The sequence below is a fragment of the Hermetia illucens genome, chromosome 2, assembly GCF_905115235.1.
Source record: "Hermetia illucens chromosome 2, iHerIll2.2.curated.20191125, whole genome shotgun sequence".
NCBI classification, from domain to species: Eukaryota; Metazoa; Arthropoda; class Insecta; order Diptera; family Stratiomyidae; genus Hermetia; species Hermetia illucens.
The window spans coordinates 176,105,729-176,123,078 of NC_051850.1; the positions used below are offsets into that span (position 1 = coordinate 176,105,729).

Below are 17,350 nucleotides of genomic sequence, written 5' to 3' on the forward strand. Positions count from 1 at the left end.
GGGCTAATCCCTAAACTCTCCCGCCTTGCGGAGTCTTCAAATCAAGAGGGGAGAGGAGGAAGGGAACCCTCTTCCATCCGGCTACTTCACCGAGCTCTATCTTCTTTGCAACGAGAAGGACCTGAACGTAATGGCCAACACGGCTCCACCTGTCAGTACCCCTTAGCCTCTTCTCGACAATGTTGTCTGGAGAGAGATCCCCTATGTTGCCATCCCACCTTTCTCAAGAAAAAAAGTCTCTTGTCATGCTTCCGATTCAGTCAAGACAATTGCCACTCGTCTAGAGTGCGTTCCCGTTCCTCACGAGCAACCACATCCCTTGCGCTTGTATATGGCTTATATGGCTCCTTAGCAAGAAGGGCAACGGGGATCACTCCCGTGATTACCATCACAGCCAGTTCAGAAACAGTGCGGTACGCAGACGTCACCCGCAAAGCTCCCCGTCTCTGTACTTGCGCGAGACGCTTACGATATTCCTCCTTTCCAAGAGCATCAACCCATACCTCTGCACCATAGAGAAGGACAGACTGCGTTAAACTTATCAGGAGACCTCGCCTGCTAGACGTAGGACCCCCAATATTTGCCATTATCCTGCTTAACGCCGAAACTCCAGCTAAAACCTTGTTCCCTGCTGCTTTGAGTTGCTCAAAAAAGCTCATCTTTGAGTCAAGAGTCAGTCCAAGGTACTTTACTACTGGTTTTGACTCGATTATCGACTCGCCCAACGATATGGAACGATATGCAAGGTTGAAACTCCTACATGAGGATGGACGATTCCGTAGCCTACATAACGACGACATCTATGAGCGATACCATGACCGTCCGGTTGTGGATAAAATCCGGTTACGGTGGCCGGGTCACTTAATCCGTATGGATGAGGATGATCCAGCCCGGAAAGTCTATAAGGGCAATATCTATGGTAGAAAAAGGAAGACGAGACAGACTCTGCCTGAGATAGAGCGATAGCGTAGGTCAGGACGCCAGACAGCTTTTAGGGATATCGAATTGGTGGTCCTCAGCGTAAAACCGAGATGTCTGGAGTTCCTTATTAAGGCAAGCCTAGACCGACCAGGCGCGATTCTTCGTTCCAGAGGTCCGGCCCTAGGGTGGATCCCTGTGCTACCCCCGGCGTGACCTCCATCCTACTCTGACCCTCTAGCGTTTCATAGAGCAGGGGGCGGTTCTTCAGATAGTCCCTCAATATCCGTAAGAGATAGTTCGGCACGTGGAAAGTATTGTGTAGTGTGCCTAGAAGGTCTGTCCATCTTACGGAATTAAAGGTGTTTCTGACGTTAAATGTTACGAGGAGCTGTGCCTCCGTTCGTCGAACAGCATCCATGACTTGCATGACAGCATCAGCTGTGGATCTCTCTACTCTAACACCAAACTGCCTTGGAAATAAGTCTCCGACAGTGAGAATCGCTTCAGCGAGTCTAGTTCTGAAGAGCTTTTCGAGCACTTTTCCAGCAATGCCAAGCATACAAAGTTGGCGGTATGAAGAGGGCAACTCGGGGTCGCTTTTCGCTTTGCTGATCAGCGCAAGCCTCGTCACCTTCCAATGAGCAGAGAAAATGCCCTCTTTCATGCAAGTGTTGAAAGCGCCGAGCAGTAGTTTTGGCCGGTGTTGGATTACCAGTTTATAATTGACTCCCCACGGCTCCCCATTCACCTCGTCGACCAGATCCTGCTAGTAGCAAGCTTTGCTCCTGTTTATTGCGTTGCGGCGTCTCTTTTTAGCTGATTTGTCCTCCGTCATTATGGTAAATGCCTCCTCCGGTCGCTTAGACATTGTGTTAAGCGACAGAGCCTGTTACACTCCTTCCAGAGCTCTGCAATTTCTGCCGTCCACCAATGCACTCTCCTGGGCATGGAAGCTCTGCAGGTGTCATTATCAGGTTCATAACTGAATTTACGACGACAGTGTCAGCTGCAGCGCCACCAACCCCAGCAGTACCCTCCAGCGCGGCTCCACCTCTTCCAAGAATTTCGATAAACCTCCCGGTGCTCACTTTCGCAACGTTCCATGCACAGAAAAATCGCTGGGGTGGCGCACACCGAAAGTTTGTGTACACCACTTCGAAGGCAATGTATTGATGGTTGTGGTCGCTTGCCGAGAAGTCTTCCAGAACTCGCCACCCGTACACCAGTGACACCAGTGATTTCGACGCGAAGGTTACGTCTAGAATGCTTCCCTCGCGGCCTGGGCCGAAACGTTGGGGTGGGTCCGGTGTTTAGAACTACCAGTTCTGTTCTCGCCGCCATTTAGAGAATTTTTTTCCCTTTGGAGTCTGAGAGAGGCATGCCCCATTCAAGTGCCTTGATATTGAAGTCACCCTCGACCAGGATCTATCCATCCGTGCCTAAGATCCATTTTTTTACTAAGTCACTCATCAGAGTGTTCTCTAGAATTATGTCTAGTACCTCTTGTTTGGTGCTGATCACAAATGTTAGTGTGTATCCAACATTATGCATTTTATAGCTTATTACTGAGCATGAATCGATTAATGTTGCTGCTTTCCCAGACCTCATGGTGGTCGTTAGTATCACAGCCGAGAAGGAGTGGTAGCACCTTCCTCTCGCAGAACTTCGCCAGTCTAATGGCTAATTCCGATTTGAGCCGGGTTCATCTCCTAATGACTGTGTCTCGACTTCTTCCACTGGCTTCCAGTGAGATTGGACAGCCTTGTGGTCTTCAATTAGAAACTCTGTGAGGCATATGTATTTTAAGTTTCTTTTGAGAATGATGCAAGTTCTTGGTTTTTCACAAGAGAAATCCCAAATTACTTGCAAGTTTCCTCCTTACAGACTGCGAATCTGCCCCGGTATACCCAGGGTTCTTGCGCCAGCACTATTCGTTATCCTGGGAACTTGCAGGCAATTACTGCAGATGCAGCTTTTGCATAGTGGAAGTTTTTCTTGGCTATTTTAGTGCTGGTCGTCAGCTCCGTTAGTGTTTGGAGCTCTTCTCCAATGTCGGAGCATTTCCGTCCTCTACCGACATGGGGAAACTTTGATAATCATTACCTTCTTCCACTCACTGGGAAATATCTCAGATTCCAGGACCGGCGACCGATACCGAATGAAATCCCACATAGCGAGGGAAGTGAAAATATGACTCTCTGACTCTCTTGGTGGAGGCGTTGAGCGGATGTCGTTGTACATCTTGTTCTAAGGGACCAGAAGGTAGTGCCTGGGTGTCTGTTATCGGCCTGCAAATCTGGTTGCCCTTAATGTGACTATCGAGGCGACTGGTTCTTGCATGGCTCCAAAGGCTGAGGCGGCGAGTACTGGAGAGACACTTGACATTGGCTCTAAACATGCCGGCTTTGGATGATTCGTTCAGAGGGTTCTAGCAACCCCTTTGGCGTCGATGCGAAGATGCGATAGTCGACTTTTTTAAACACAGGCTGTGGACCAAAGTGCAACTTCTCTAAAGACTTCTTACCGTACTGTAATCGTAGGTGGCTAGATCTTCAAAAAAGGAATGGGTGGCCCGTTGCACTCATGGCCGACGATACAAGGCGGATCGCTTTGAATGGCTGACTTAAGTTTGCTGTGAAGGCCCGTGGATTGGCAAATGTATAATATTATTTTTCACAAAGAATTCACCCTCGAAACGCAGCGAAGTTCTGAAGACCATCTCGACCAGTGAAGCTTAGAGGTCTTCCTTGAAGGTGGTACGCGTGCCGAGTAGATAGTGCCCGGAGTCAAAATATCTTCGTATTGTACCTAAAGGCGCCTTTAAGTGTCCAGTGCATGCCTTCAACCATAGTCTTTCCCTGAGGGTGGTACGACGCTGTGCTGGTATGCTGAGGCCTTACGAGTTGAGCCAGCTGATCGATGAGGCCCAACTTAAACAGTTTCCAATGGTCGGTGGTGATCTCGATCGAAGAGTCGATGATTGAGATCGTCGCCTTCAACTTGGGCCTGGCTAGTAGCTTGAGACCTGATAGTAGTGGGCATAGTGACTGTTTTCATACGAAAGAGAGCATTGGCGAACCGGCTAATAAAGTCGAATTGCTTGCTCTGACGCAGCGAGGTCTATCCGAACGTTGCGTTAATGCAAATACAAATGAGAAGAAACCCACATTCCATTGGGTCGCTGTTGGTCCAAAGCCGTGCCAATGGGGATGTGGGAAGCGAAATACCAAAGAAAGCGTTGGTGACAAGAAAGCCAAAGTGGCGGCCGTAAGAATGCCCGCTTGCAGCGTTAAAATCCAGCCTGAGTGTCAATGACGATAAAGGTTAAGAATTCCAAGAAAGCGATTAAGCTGTGAAGAGTCCACGGGCTTAGGAACCTCTAAGATGACTTGTGTTTTTGGCGCTGGTGGTCAAAGCATGGATGCATGAAATATCTTCAGAAGCTGCTGGAGATGTGGTAGATAGTGGTCGTGATTTCTCGAGAACAAGAAAATATCGTCCTGGTAGACAGACAAACGGCAGCTTGTCCAGCAGATTGTTCAGAGTACGTTGTATCATTTTGGCTGCATTACGGAGCCTGAGCGGCATGCCCAAAAACTCGAACAGACCGAAAGGCGTGGTGACTGCAGTCTTGCATGCCTTTTCGGAAGCGACCAGTATTTGATAAACTGCCCACTGATGGTCGATGACGGAGCACACTGAGCTGTTGGCATCTTAGAGTAGATCTTCAATTATTGGTGGCGGATAACGAGCTGGCGATAATCCTCATTGGCGTACCAGCCGCCGTTTTCCTTGAGTACCATGTGTCGTGTATCATCTCTTATCCTCTTTGCCTCGAAGAGTCGTTCACGGGCGAGTCTGTGAAAAGACTGGACCGGGGAGATGAGAAGATGGTTTTAAAGAATCTGGCGGGTAGCTGCTTGTAGATGATGTCCATGAGACGCTCTGCGATTGCAGGAGATAACTGAGCGCTAAATGAATGAACACCTGGAACAGCCGAGAATGTAGCTGGTGCTGTTATCCCGAAGAGGTCGAGTTCGGAAGTCAATGGTTAGGCCGTGATGATTGAATGCGTCTACTTCCAAAATAGCTGTGTGAACGTCGACGATGACGAACGGCCACTGAAGACTGTGGCTCCTCGCCATTATTCGCCGTCGGTGCAGTCCACGGATAACAATGGTCGAAATCACTTTCTTCCACTTAAAATCGGCATGTAAACTGCAGTAATGGGAAGTCCTTTAGTACATCAAAGCTGCACTCCATCACCAGCACGATTTTTTCTCGTTATCCAACCTATTCTTCAAATTGTCGACTAGGCATGTGAAAGGTTAAAGAGCCTATGGCATTTCTCTTTTCCATGCACTCTTACCACATGGGCCAGATACTCGTGGTCTTTTTGATTAGGAGGTATAAATGGTAAAAATTCAATTGTTGTCTACAAAAGAAGAAAGGCGTCGCACAGAAAAGCGTAGCAGGCGTGCAAGCTTCTCAAAATGTCTTGAAAGGGACCAGAGCAACTTAAGATTCCAGGCAGCGCTTCAATGATGGTGTCCCCCACTTCAACTTCCGTAAAAACTTGTGGCCGTTATTCCTTTGAATATGACACCTCAAAGTAGGATTTTTTACGATATCATTTTGAAGCTCAGATCCTCCCCCAATAGTAGTGATCACGAATTAAGCTCCTTTTAGCGAAATTCTCAATATTAACGGAGATATAAGCGTTTAAAGTTTTTCCCAAGATTCCTCCAAAACTCAGCAATTTTCCTGCACTCAGACCCCCAAACCTATATACCATTTCGAAGCTCAGATCCTCCTGAATTTTCAACCCTATCTCCAGAGCAAGAGTGGATGCGGAAGGAATGTAGGAGGAAGAGCAAGGTCTCTCTAATCCCATTACCGAATAGTGCAAACATCTGACCATTATAAGGTTATGACACCTTAAAATTGGGTTATTTTGACGGTAAGATTTAATTCTGAATCCCACTCCCGGCGAGATATAAAGGACATGCAGGAAAAAGCGGGGGACCTTTCTTTCCAACCCCGTTGATATCTCGTGACGATCATCCCGCATTAAACATTTATGGCACTTCCAAATGAGGGGGTTGGGGTGTGTATATCATTATGGCCAACTTCGATTCGTCAACATCAACTACGTAGGCAGAGCGGTAAAAAAAGTGCGCCGGAGAAACAAGAAAATCTCTTCTTTCTAGGATCACCAAAAACTCGTAACAACCCCTCAAGAAGTCAGGCTTATAGGCAAAACAATTATCGGCGCGAGTCACAAGGAGAGAAGGGTCGTCCCTTTACTTTTCCGCACCGGTGCGGTTTCACCTAATAATCAGTTTGGCAGTATGAGGAGCATATATTTTTTTAGAAAAGGAGTCAAAGAGAAAGTAGGTAGTTTGGATTGCACCTATATCGCGAGCAGAACTCAATCCGGCAAATGTGTTAGATAGGGCTAGCACCCACTGATATGAATGCTGAGTCAGCACTAAGTATAAATCAATACTACTGTGCCAGTCATGGCGGGGCTCTGATTGGGTCGCCAAACTAATCCTTATCCGAAGGATTATGTCTACACAGCAAGTTCTCCCAAGCAAACCCCTAAAATAAATGAAACGCAGCTCCTAAGTCATGCATACTTTTAATAAATATATGTATATGAATCCTATAAATACATACATCTAAATACTAAACATTTTAACAATGAAATTGTCTAGGAGGAGCTTTAACATTTAGCATTTCGGAATTATTAGTGCTACTAATACTATCACTATGGCGACTATCAATATCAACAATTCTTAGCTTAGGTTTAGCCAGCTCGATAGGTTCGTCGCTGGCCATCTTAGCCCCGCAACGGGGGCAACTCGATTTGCTTATTCGATCGCTGCAACACGCCTGATGAATGGAATGCCCACACGCACCGAACACCAGCACATCCATTTGGTTGTACAATCGTTGCCGACATACAACACATTTAATCACAGTTACCCATAGTCCCCGATTGGCAGCTTTCCGCTCCACCGCAAATTTATTGTGAAGATCCCGACCGAGGATTCGAGCTGTTGTTTCCAGGAGTAAGTTTTCGTATCGCGAATTCGAGAGCATTCCAACGAGAAGGTCCTTTATATCACCGAAGCTTCCTGATTGCGTTCCACATTGTAGGACAAGTTGGACTAGTTTAGAAAGGTCAACATGCTGGCCGGCAAGGTGGAGTGCACTGCGAGTTATTGAGGAGAGGTCTGGGCGTGATAGCACCAGAGTTAAGAGAGGGAACCAGAAATCTTCCCGTTGCTTCTCAGATAGCACCTGGGAAGCTCTCGAACACAATAGCATGATCTGATGCGCGTAAGTTTCGGCAGTACTCTCAGGCGCTTCCCGCAGTAATTCCATCGAAAGATTAAATGCAACTTGATAATCACCTTGTTTTTCATAGAGATAAATGCAGCACTGGGTCAAATGAAATTTTGTGACGATTTCCAAGGCGTTCTCCAGTCGGTAGTTCTCGCTACTTGTCAGGAACTCTTTAACTTGCTCCGGGTTCTCTTGGCACATAAGCTCCAAATACTTCTCGTTCTGCGCCACGTCCAACGCTAGCCCGTATCTGGACAGTTGCCCAAGAAATAAATATAAAAGCTTCGGCTCATTCGACAAGGCTCTAACAAACTCCGGTACTTTTTCACTGAAATGATCCACAACAATTTTCGTCATTCTATCGTAGTCAATACGCATGAGCGCAGGGAAATTTTTCAAGACTTGTAAGTAGATTTTTCGCTCCGGGTTTGCAGCATGTTGTTCAATGTACATGAACACTTCCAAGTGACGGTAAGGATTATTCAGATAACATTCCAGGATTTCATCGTATTCATTGAGTTTTTCGAGGAGATATTCCCGAACACAATAGCATTTAGCGCGGCTTGCCAGGACCAACTGTTGTTCTAAGGGAATGTGCGAGAGATGATTGGAACTGATCAGTTCCAGCCAAGCTTGTTCACGTTCGGAATGTTCTCTAGGACTTTCGCCGTCAATGTTTTCTTTAACGAGGTAGTCAGTGATTCTTTCAACGAGTGACGCATCGTCAGGAAGGCAATGAGCAGATACTTGTTGGCTAATGAAGTTTAGAAGGCAACCGATTTGAGACCACTGAAAGTAGAATGAATTTGTTATCATGACTATAATTGTAGGAATTGAGAGAAAGGGGGGAGAGAATGAGAGAAGAGAGTTGGTAAGGTTTGGAACGAGTAAGGTATCTAATGTTCATTGGGGACGAAGAAAAAGCAAATAGTTTAAGGTCATCAACGAACCATCAACATTGATTATGTTTCAGGTTAAAGTTGCATAATTCGGCAAATCCTCACATCACCTCCTCGCGGTGGCTGCTGGAAACCGTCTTCAGACGGGCCAAGAATGTGTAGGGCCGGGCTGGAAGTAGGCTTGAGGAGGCTCATTCAACTGTCAAGGATCTGTTTGCCTGGTGGTCATGTGTTAGATGTAAGTGCCTCTGGCGGGGAGATGAGTTGAAGTAACAGCCCGGGATCGTCCTCCCTGCACTGGAGAAGGTGCTAAAAGGACCCCAAGCCATGGTTGAACAGCATATGCCGAAGGTTTCGTGCCCAATGGGCAGCTTGGTTTTGAGTATGCGAACTTTGAATACTCTGGGCATCTTCAGTTTCAAATAAGGTCCATTCCCTGGTGGGGAAGCTAGCCAGGGTGAACATTCTTCCCGGACTACTCGTGGAACTAAACCTAGGTCGAACCAAAACAAAAACGGAGTAGAGTGTGCAAGAGTTCGGTCGCTAAGCAACCTCTGTAGACAGATAGGCAGCAACAGCCAGCCAACGAGTTACGAACTGCGGAATCCTTCAGCGACGTGACCAGGAGTCACTTACGTGTGGCGGTGACGGATGACAATTCCGCTAGCGGCAAACTAGCGCCGAAGGTGTAAACCAGCGTTGAGGCCAGACTGTCCGAGATGATCATAACACATCTTCTGGACCCTAAGGCGAACACATTGGATCCATCCCCTGCTTTGATTCCTCTCAGGTGGTTCGTGGATTCCACGTTATAGCTTCCATGAACCAATTCTCGAGGTATTTTTTCGGTTCGTGCGCTGCTAAAATCAACGACACCTGGGAGCGCGTAAAACTCAAAGTTATCCCCTACGACGAGATTCCCAGGAGACCGGTCGCTCGCATCTGGTTGCCGAAGATCCGCATGGATAAAGACAAGCACGTCCAATCCCTGCTCCATGAAAACTCCAGGATCCTCATGACGACTGGGTAGTTATTAAGGAGGAGCTTCATATAAAAGGAGAGTGCCTGGAAGCACTGGAAAAGATAGACTATAAAATACAAAGATAAAAGTGTTGCACTTTGCAGAACTGGACGACGACCTGGACCCGATTAACGCCGTCAACAAGCTGCTGGGAGAGATGAGGATCAACAGCCTGACGGTGACCGGCGAACCCCCAAGTAGATAGATAATGCTGAAGGTAACGCAGATAAATCTTCAGCATTCAATCAGAGGCGACCGAACCACCAAAGGGCTCCAAAGCCAATATTATAATTTATTCCACAGCATAGGATACGCTGATCAGGACAGAACAGAAGCATATATCCTCGGGAGGAAGAGTCTGTAAACTTTTCTGTATCCAGACCTGAGTTCCAGCGACCCAGTTGTGATCAAACTGGAGCAGGCGGAAGCAGAGAACGTGTATATTTCCTCGACTCACATGGTTCACGACCGATCAGCTCCAAAATAAGAACTGCAAAACTTGACGCCCACCATAGCAACAAAGAAGGCCAACTTGTTGATAGGCTGCGACGCCAATGCAAAGCATACGGTTTGGCGCAGCTCGGAAATTAACGAGAGAGGCGAGTCGGTCTTTGATTCTATTATTAAAGTTGGATACTTTTCAGTCTAGATCTGGCCGTAAACTTTTCAGTGCGCAAATTGGTAAGATTGGCACGACAGACAAACTGGGGTCAGTCGTCGGGGCTCTGGGAAAGGCATTCGATATCGCCTTTAAAGTTTCGTGTGCTGCTAAATACAGCAAGAAGACGCTGGCACGGTGGTGGAAGGAAGATCTCTCCGGTCTCCGGAAGCTGACCAATCTTCAACATCTGCTACGGGTATAAATATTGACAGCCATACAAGGACTGCCTAAAGAAGTACAAGTCGACCATCAAGATGGCCAAGAGGCGTCCTGGTTGGACTATTGTCAGAACATTGAAAGCACCAGCGAATCCGCATGGCTCAGTAAAATTCTGCCCAAGGAACATAAGAGCCCATCCTTTCTTAAAAACTCAGAAGGACTAAATCTTCGGGTGAAATCTTGAACCTGCTGGTTCAGACAAACTTTCACACCAGCAATGAGGACTTTGAGTCAGAGCCTTGCTTATATCCTCCAGACAAGTCAGCCGCCAACCTTTCGGACTCTTCGAAGGACGGCTTTTTTTTAGATATTCATCTACTCTGTCCTACGAAACTTAAACTTCTGTTTCGGTTACATGGATGATGTTTTGGTCGCCTCTTCTTCCGAATCTGAGCCTTTAAACCTCGAGTGCATTTTTCAACGTCACCTTGAGGGTAGGCTCGTTTTAAACGAGAAAAACGCAAATTCCTACAGAAGCAGATGAAATTTCCCGGCCACTTAGTTACCCCTGACGGTATGCAACCTGACCCAGGCAAGGTTGAGACGATTAAGAGTTTTCCACTACCAGCCACGGTGAAGGATCTGCGAAGGTTTTTGGGCATGTTAAACTTCTACCGTCGTTTCTTGCCAAGGACCGTTTATCACCAAACGATCCTCAACGCTTACTTGTCTGGGCCCAAAACCAAAGACTCCCGCGAGGTTGCGTCGTCAACTGGAGCCGCCCATGCGTTTAAGACAGTCAAACAACAGCTTGTTGAGGCAACACTGCTGGCATTTCCTCGGCCAGATGCTCCCCTAGCTGTGTTGGTCGATGCCTCAGATACTGCGGTAGGCGCCACTCTGCACCCACGGGTGAATCAAATCTGGCAAACGTTGAGCTTCTTTTCAAAACAGCTCAATTCAGCTCAACGCAATTACAGCGCCTACGATCGTGAACTACTCCCCGCGTACCTCGCGATAAAATACTTCCGTTTCGCCCTTGAGGGCAGGCCGTTCACCATGTTCACGGACCACAAGCCCCTTACATTCGCGCTTAGACAAAAGCCCGACAAAGCCTCCCCTCGCCGACTTAGGCACTTGAGTTATATCAGCCAGTTTACTTCTGATATCCAACATATATCTGGTAAAGACAATGTTCTTGCAGACGCTTTGTCTCGAATTACGAAGGTCACAGTCCCCGCCTCGGTCGATTATACGTCAACCGCCGAGGCACAAAAAGACGACGCAGAGCTTCAGAGCCTCAAGGTAAATTCCAAAATAGTTTCCTATTTTCGGCTCAAACTCTTACTTATTCTGCGAAACCTCAAATAAGGGACCCGGCTATTCATTCCGGCCGATTTTCACAGGGAAATATTCCACGCGAAGGAAAGCTCCTTGGCTTTAAACGGCATAGGACTGCTGCATACCATCCACAGTCCAATGGTATGCTGGAACATTGGCACCGGACGCTGAAGGCCGCTCTAATGGCCCGCGACGATCCGTCGTGGTCGCGATCCTTGCCTTTCGTCGTCCTCGGCCTCCACACAACCCAGCGAGAGGAGTTCGCGGCCAGCCCAGCGAAGATGATTTACGGGGAGAATCTACGTCTTCCCGCCGAACTTGTTCTGAACATCAGAGCAGGGTTAAACGATTCGGGAATGCTGCGTCTGCCAAGGGACGCGATTTCGAAGATGCGGCCGACTTCACCATCCAGACATGCGACATTGGAGGTCAACACCCCCAGGGATCTCGAGACGTGTGACCAGTTCCTTATCAGAGTGGACGCCCCTCGGAAGTCGCTGCAACCACCATACCGAGGGCCCTTTAAATGTACTGGAACGAAGCGAGCACTCGTTCAAACCCGACGTCCAAGGTGAGCTCAAGTGGATGTCCTTGTCGAGGCTGGAGACCTTCGACGAGCCGGCGGCCGCTTCGAAAAAGCGCCCGCGAAGCGTCAGATTCGCGCGGTTTCACCTGGGGTCGGAGTGATGTGGCGGCACATCGGAGACGCGAACCAAAGCGCTAAAATGAGTTCGCCTCCACCGCTGCATTCAATGGTCGTAGAAACAGCTGACGGACTGACACGAGACTATTTCGCAGCTTTTGGCACCAGACCATCGGGTTTCTTGAAGAGCAGAGATATCAATGCACCTTTTCCGAAGGGCGCTTGCGAGTTCCTGAGTCTTTCGAGTGAGGGTGCCACCATTTAGCGTGCAGACACGTATTTGTTTTGTTCGGATTAACTTAGTTACGTCCTGACGCCGTCAATGCATCAAGAACCCTTACGTATTTCTCGATAGGACCGGGAGCCGTCCTGTCGCGTCGATTAAGGTGGACGCCCTAGCATTTCTGGGTTATATGATTGAATACGCGTCCTTAATTACCATAATTGTGACTGTCACGCAAGAGAATCTGTGCAAATGAGATCTACTCAATGCCGACGGCTCGCCAAAGGCAGATCCCCACGAGGCACGGAGAGGCCTTTGCGAAATTAGAAAACAAAGTCAATTGAGACGCTTGTTGGAAAGAACATCGGTAGAAAGTAATTATGGCGCTATCTCCAGAATTTCCGCGATTCGGTCAGCTCCAATGTAAGCAGTATACATCGCCCCAGTCCCGACACAAATGTCGTGAGCGACGGGGCTCAAATTCCCTTACATATCGTAAGAATGTACGCCTTTCTTTCTTTCCATTCTTTTCCTTCAATTATAGATATCGCGAGAGAGCTAAAAATGTGGGCAACCATGCAAAGGGTTCAACATCCAAGAGCAAGGAAACTAGCTGGATCGCTCCGAATTCAGACGGTCGGGAGCGTTCCTTTCACAAAAAGCCGTCTGGTTGCTTTGTGCAGAAAAACCGGACTCAGCTACTTGGTCGGTATAAGTACCGACTTTTCAGTATTTCCTCCACAACGAAACCAGTTCAAAAAGCGGAGCTGGAACTTTCCGCGGTTAATACAGCCTTTGTCGTCAATTCACGTGAAAATTTATTGTTGCAGATATGAAGCAGCCTATTCTGGGAGCAGATTTCTTCAAACAGACAATAACAGAGTAACAGACATAGCAGGCATACTAGAATTGACCCGGAAACAGTAAAAATCCCACAGGAAACCATATATCTCTTAACTCTTGGTCGGGTAGAGCGCGTCAACCACCCCAACGCGCCTGAAATGCCCTTCAGCACCCCCCACGACTTGCCGAGACACTCGCCCTCCTGCTATACTGTTCTGCGCCAAGTGACCTTGGGGCGACCCACTCCTTTGTTGTGGTTAAATATTTGGAAAATACATCAAAACCGAACTTACCGTGGCATTCTCCGATGTCATAATCTCCAACAAGATATTCACAATCCGCTGCCTGTGCGACATTCCCAGCTCACCACTGAACTCCTTCTCCTGAAATGCCAACGATATCACATTCAGCGTTTCTCGCGTATCAAACCGAAGCAGCGCGCGTAGATAAGGATAATGAAATTCATTCTCGTCACTCCGAATAGAATGAATTGACGTCAAACAGCGCAAGACATCATGCTTGACGTTCGGCACTTGATCGGGTGGAATCTCGCCTGCCGGATACCCTCTGCCGGCCAAACAACTTGAAATGTAAACCAACAGGCAATTTCCCAAATCACGACTTTCAGACTCGACCAACGGAATGAACTCCATCAGAGAAATCGTGTAATCACTAAGGGCGTGGGTGTTCAGATAGATTTGCGCTTTGTAGAGTTTCTTCGCCTTGGCAACGGTCAAAACTTGATGTAGATCCAGACAAGTCCAGTCTAGCTTCAGGATGATGTCCTCTAGTCTTGCGGGAGATAGGTTCGCCCAGTAGTCAACCAGAGCTTGAGCGATGTTCGGATTGATGCGCTTTATCTCGTCGTTTTCGATGTGCTCTGTGATGAGTTGCAGGAATAGTCCAGGAGACGTCAGACGGTCCCAAAGCTCTTGCCATAGTAGATCCAATTCACCGATTTCGATCAGACACTTCATTATCGGTCCCAGACAAAATTCAGGAGTTCTGTTCGTGGATGAAACGTATTCATGGAACAATTCAACGATTCTGTCGTGTGCTTGCTGTTTTCTTCTAGGCCGGTCCCCTGCGGCTCTGTACCCGTCGAGAGCCAGCTCACAAGCTTCAGCCCAGCGGTGATTGTGGACTAGATAGGATATTCGCTCATTCCAGTGGCGCACACTAACAACATTCAAGCTTCGCGCCCCCAAGATGTAGAGTTGTGTGCCTTTCGAGGCGACTGAATTGTAGCAAGCGTGGGTTCCTGCTAAGGCAAGAGCTGGAGACACATTTCCACCGGTCGCGAGTCCCTTGAATTGCGCTGAGCTGTAGACTAGACCAGCGTTCGCCATATCGACGCATTCGACTTCCTTGCTCGAGCGAACGTCCACCAGATGAAGCATCTCTGAGGTATCCAAGCAAGCTATCGATTTGGATCCGAGCCAATGGAGTGCGAGCAAATTGTAGCCGAGATGGACTTTACGGAGGAACAGCAAGTCGATGCGGCCGTTGTTGATGAATATCTGAATGGAGACGTTGAGAATATTTTGACGAATTTATGATGTTTGTGAACCAATTTCCTACCTGATGGAAAAACAATTGATTCCCCCTAGCCACGGCAAGCACAGGATCGACCGTTCGACTGGTGTCGGCTGCTTGTATCAAAACCATTTGCCAGGCAAGCAGTGGTAAGCAATCACGCGGTCCGTCCAAGACATTAAATTTCGCAACTCGCAATCTAGGCCTGATAGTGACGACAAGATACTTGGACAAAGTCGCCAAGGCAATGATGGAATAGTTTTGCAGCTCGTGTCCATCATCCTCGAGAATCAGAGGTTCCATCGCACAGACTTCTCCTCTAGCACCACTGAACAAGCACCGAGAGGCGCACCCTCGAATTCCTAGTTTCCTAGTGAAGCTCAGCGACCACACAGAGCCACCGGAGTCCGAACAGAGCGCCAGCGCTGGACGTCCAGTCCATTTTATGCTCAACACGCCTGTATTTGGCGTAATCACGTCAGTCATGCTGCGCAAGACGTCCCCGCTGGCGGTGTCAATCATGATAACCAGACCGCGGGCGAAACCGGCTAATAGTCGAGTGACATCCTCGTTGAAGGCAAGTGCCGAGACGGCACCTTGTGAGGTTTGATCCTGATGGGCCCAGCGCAGGGTTTGTGAACTGTCGAAGTTTAGGATGTGACCATGCGAGGTACCGAGTGCAATCATTTGAGAAATAGCAACGGCAGTGGCTGAGCCTGCATTGATGCGATCCTGTCAAAAAGGAGAGTACATTATCCGCGGAAGAAAAATTATGAAGAAAAATGGAACTCACCGCTGCCGACGATATTTGCGACGAAATTCCTTGCAGGATAACATGCCTTAGGATCGAGCCTCCCCGACTGCTTTCATCCACAGACGGTGTCGGCGTTGCAGAAGTGAATTGAACCTCGGACGCAATGTCCGAATCGCCCTCCAGCTCACTCAGGACACTCTCCAGGGTGGGCAGAGTATCGAGCGCGGGAATCGAGTACTCGTCATCGTCCAGCTGAAAACAAACCCAAGATAATCCATTAAACACATTCCGAACAAGACCAGCCCAAGAAATGATATACTATCAACTGTTCCCCGTACATCTTCGATGTCGAGCTGTAGGGACTCCGCGAGGAGGCTGTCGTTCGAGCCTCGGTCCGATTCCAGCAGTGACTGGAGCGATGGCGCTTTCAGTTCGTTCATGTTCGTCGCGCGTTATCTCGATTGGTTTTGTACGTTTTATCTGTGAACTTGGCGATTGGAAGATTGCCTGAAGCGATCGAACACCTTATCTGCAACACCTCAGACCGTCGTAAATGTTACTCCCTTGCCACTGCAACTGCCCACTGATTACACACATTTGGCAGATGCCAATTGATAGTGCTTTGATAGCTGACGGAGGTGTCATGAACAGCTGTTACGTGATTTTTTTAAACTGAGACGAAACGAGTCATGAATTAAAATTTTATTTAATGAGAGGAAAGTTTACGTTTATTTAATGGTCCTTTGTTTTTGCAACTTCTTGCAACCTTTGTGATTCACCTGAAATATGAAAAAGAATATTCACTGAACTTCTTTGTTTAGTGGAGACACGAACCATAGATGTATTTACGGTAACTTAACCCTTCTGAATTGGACAGTGCAACGAAGCTGGGGTTGATATGTAGCTCTTCAGGAGCCAAGCCTCCCGTTTACCAGGTCCGTTAGTGGATGGTGATAGCGACACTCTGTACGAGATGACCCTACTATTAACAAAACGCCATGGATCTACATCGAGGAATCGAAAAATCCCTTCCCCAATTCAAGGTGTTATGCGAACCGTGCTCATTAGATAGTTTGCGCTCGGGGGTAACTGACTGTATTCGAAAAGAGTAAGCAATGGTATCTACGCTATCTGAAGAAAGACCTGAAACTAGCAGAAACCTTAAAAAGGCTCAGAACAGATCTAAGCCTTCAGTCTCGGAGCCAAGAAAGCAAGGAGCAGAAGAGATCAGCCCACAAAAAGAGAATACTTCCAAGGAATTCAAACCGTCGAGGCCCGGAAAGTCGGGGTTCAAGTCAGGTGCCAGCAGACCCGCCGTTAGCTATACTAATTCGGTAAAGAGCATTCGACTGGTCCTAGTGCCGAAATCATTTCCAGAGCAAATACCCACTCATGAGGAGAAGGAAGACCTCATCGTCATGGAGATGTGTGAGGGTCGGAATAAGAATCTCATCTTTACCGCCATACGCTTTCGACCAGCCATTATACTGATAGACTGCGCGACGGAGGACACGGTGGACTAACTTGGGACCATTGTCCCCAAATTGCTAAGACGGAAGGAAATTGTCGACAGGTACTGGGGATGATGTTTTTTTCATGATGGGAGAAAGTATAGCCTCTTCATGACATTCAAGCCGGCCCATTGCACTCGACTCCTCTGTCTAAAGGAATATCCCGTTTATGTATCGCAAGATTTCCGTTAGTGGATGTAATGCTACCCGTTCCAACTGAAGCACATTAGCAAAAAAGATCTGATATCTGATGCGTCCATAGGCGGGGCACTCACATAGCAAATATTCCATGGATCCCGCTTCCTCATTATAGGATGGGCACATATCATCTTGGATGACTCCTATGCTGAACATATCCCTAGCTAGTGAATTATGGCCAGCCAGAATACCCACAACAGTTCTGCAAGTCTTACCGCTTTTCGGCAGGTTCTGACAGGAAAAACTCTGCCATTTATCATTATAGGAAATTTGTTCCCAATTTTTG

General features: G+C 47.8%; 1 protein-coding gene across 1 annotated transcript; it reads right to left on the reverse strand.

Moving 5' to 3' along the window:
• Window positions 1-6,548: 6,548 nt before the first annotated feature.
• LOC119648136 (vacuolar protein sorting-associated protein 8 homolog) lies at window positions 6,549-16,021 on the reverse strand. Its single transcript, XM_038049681.1, has 5 exons — window positions 15,694-16,021; window positions 15,395-15,607; window positions 14,647-15,333; window positions 13,359-14,585; window positions 6,549-8,064 (listed from the first exon to the last, which is right to left on the reverse strand). Exons 1-5 carry the CDS (start codon window positions 15,793-15,795, stop codon window positions 6,622-6,624), a joined length of 3,672 nt encoding a protein of 1,223 aa, XP_037905609.1. The 5' UTR covers window positions 15,796-16,021; the 3' UTR covers window positions 6,549-6,621.
• Between the last annotated feature and the right edge of the window lie 1,329 nt (window positions 16,022-17,350).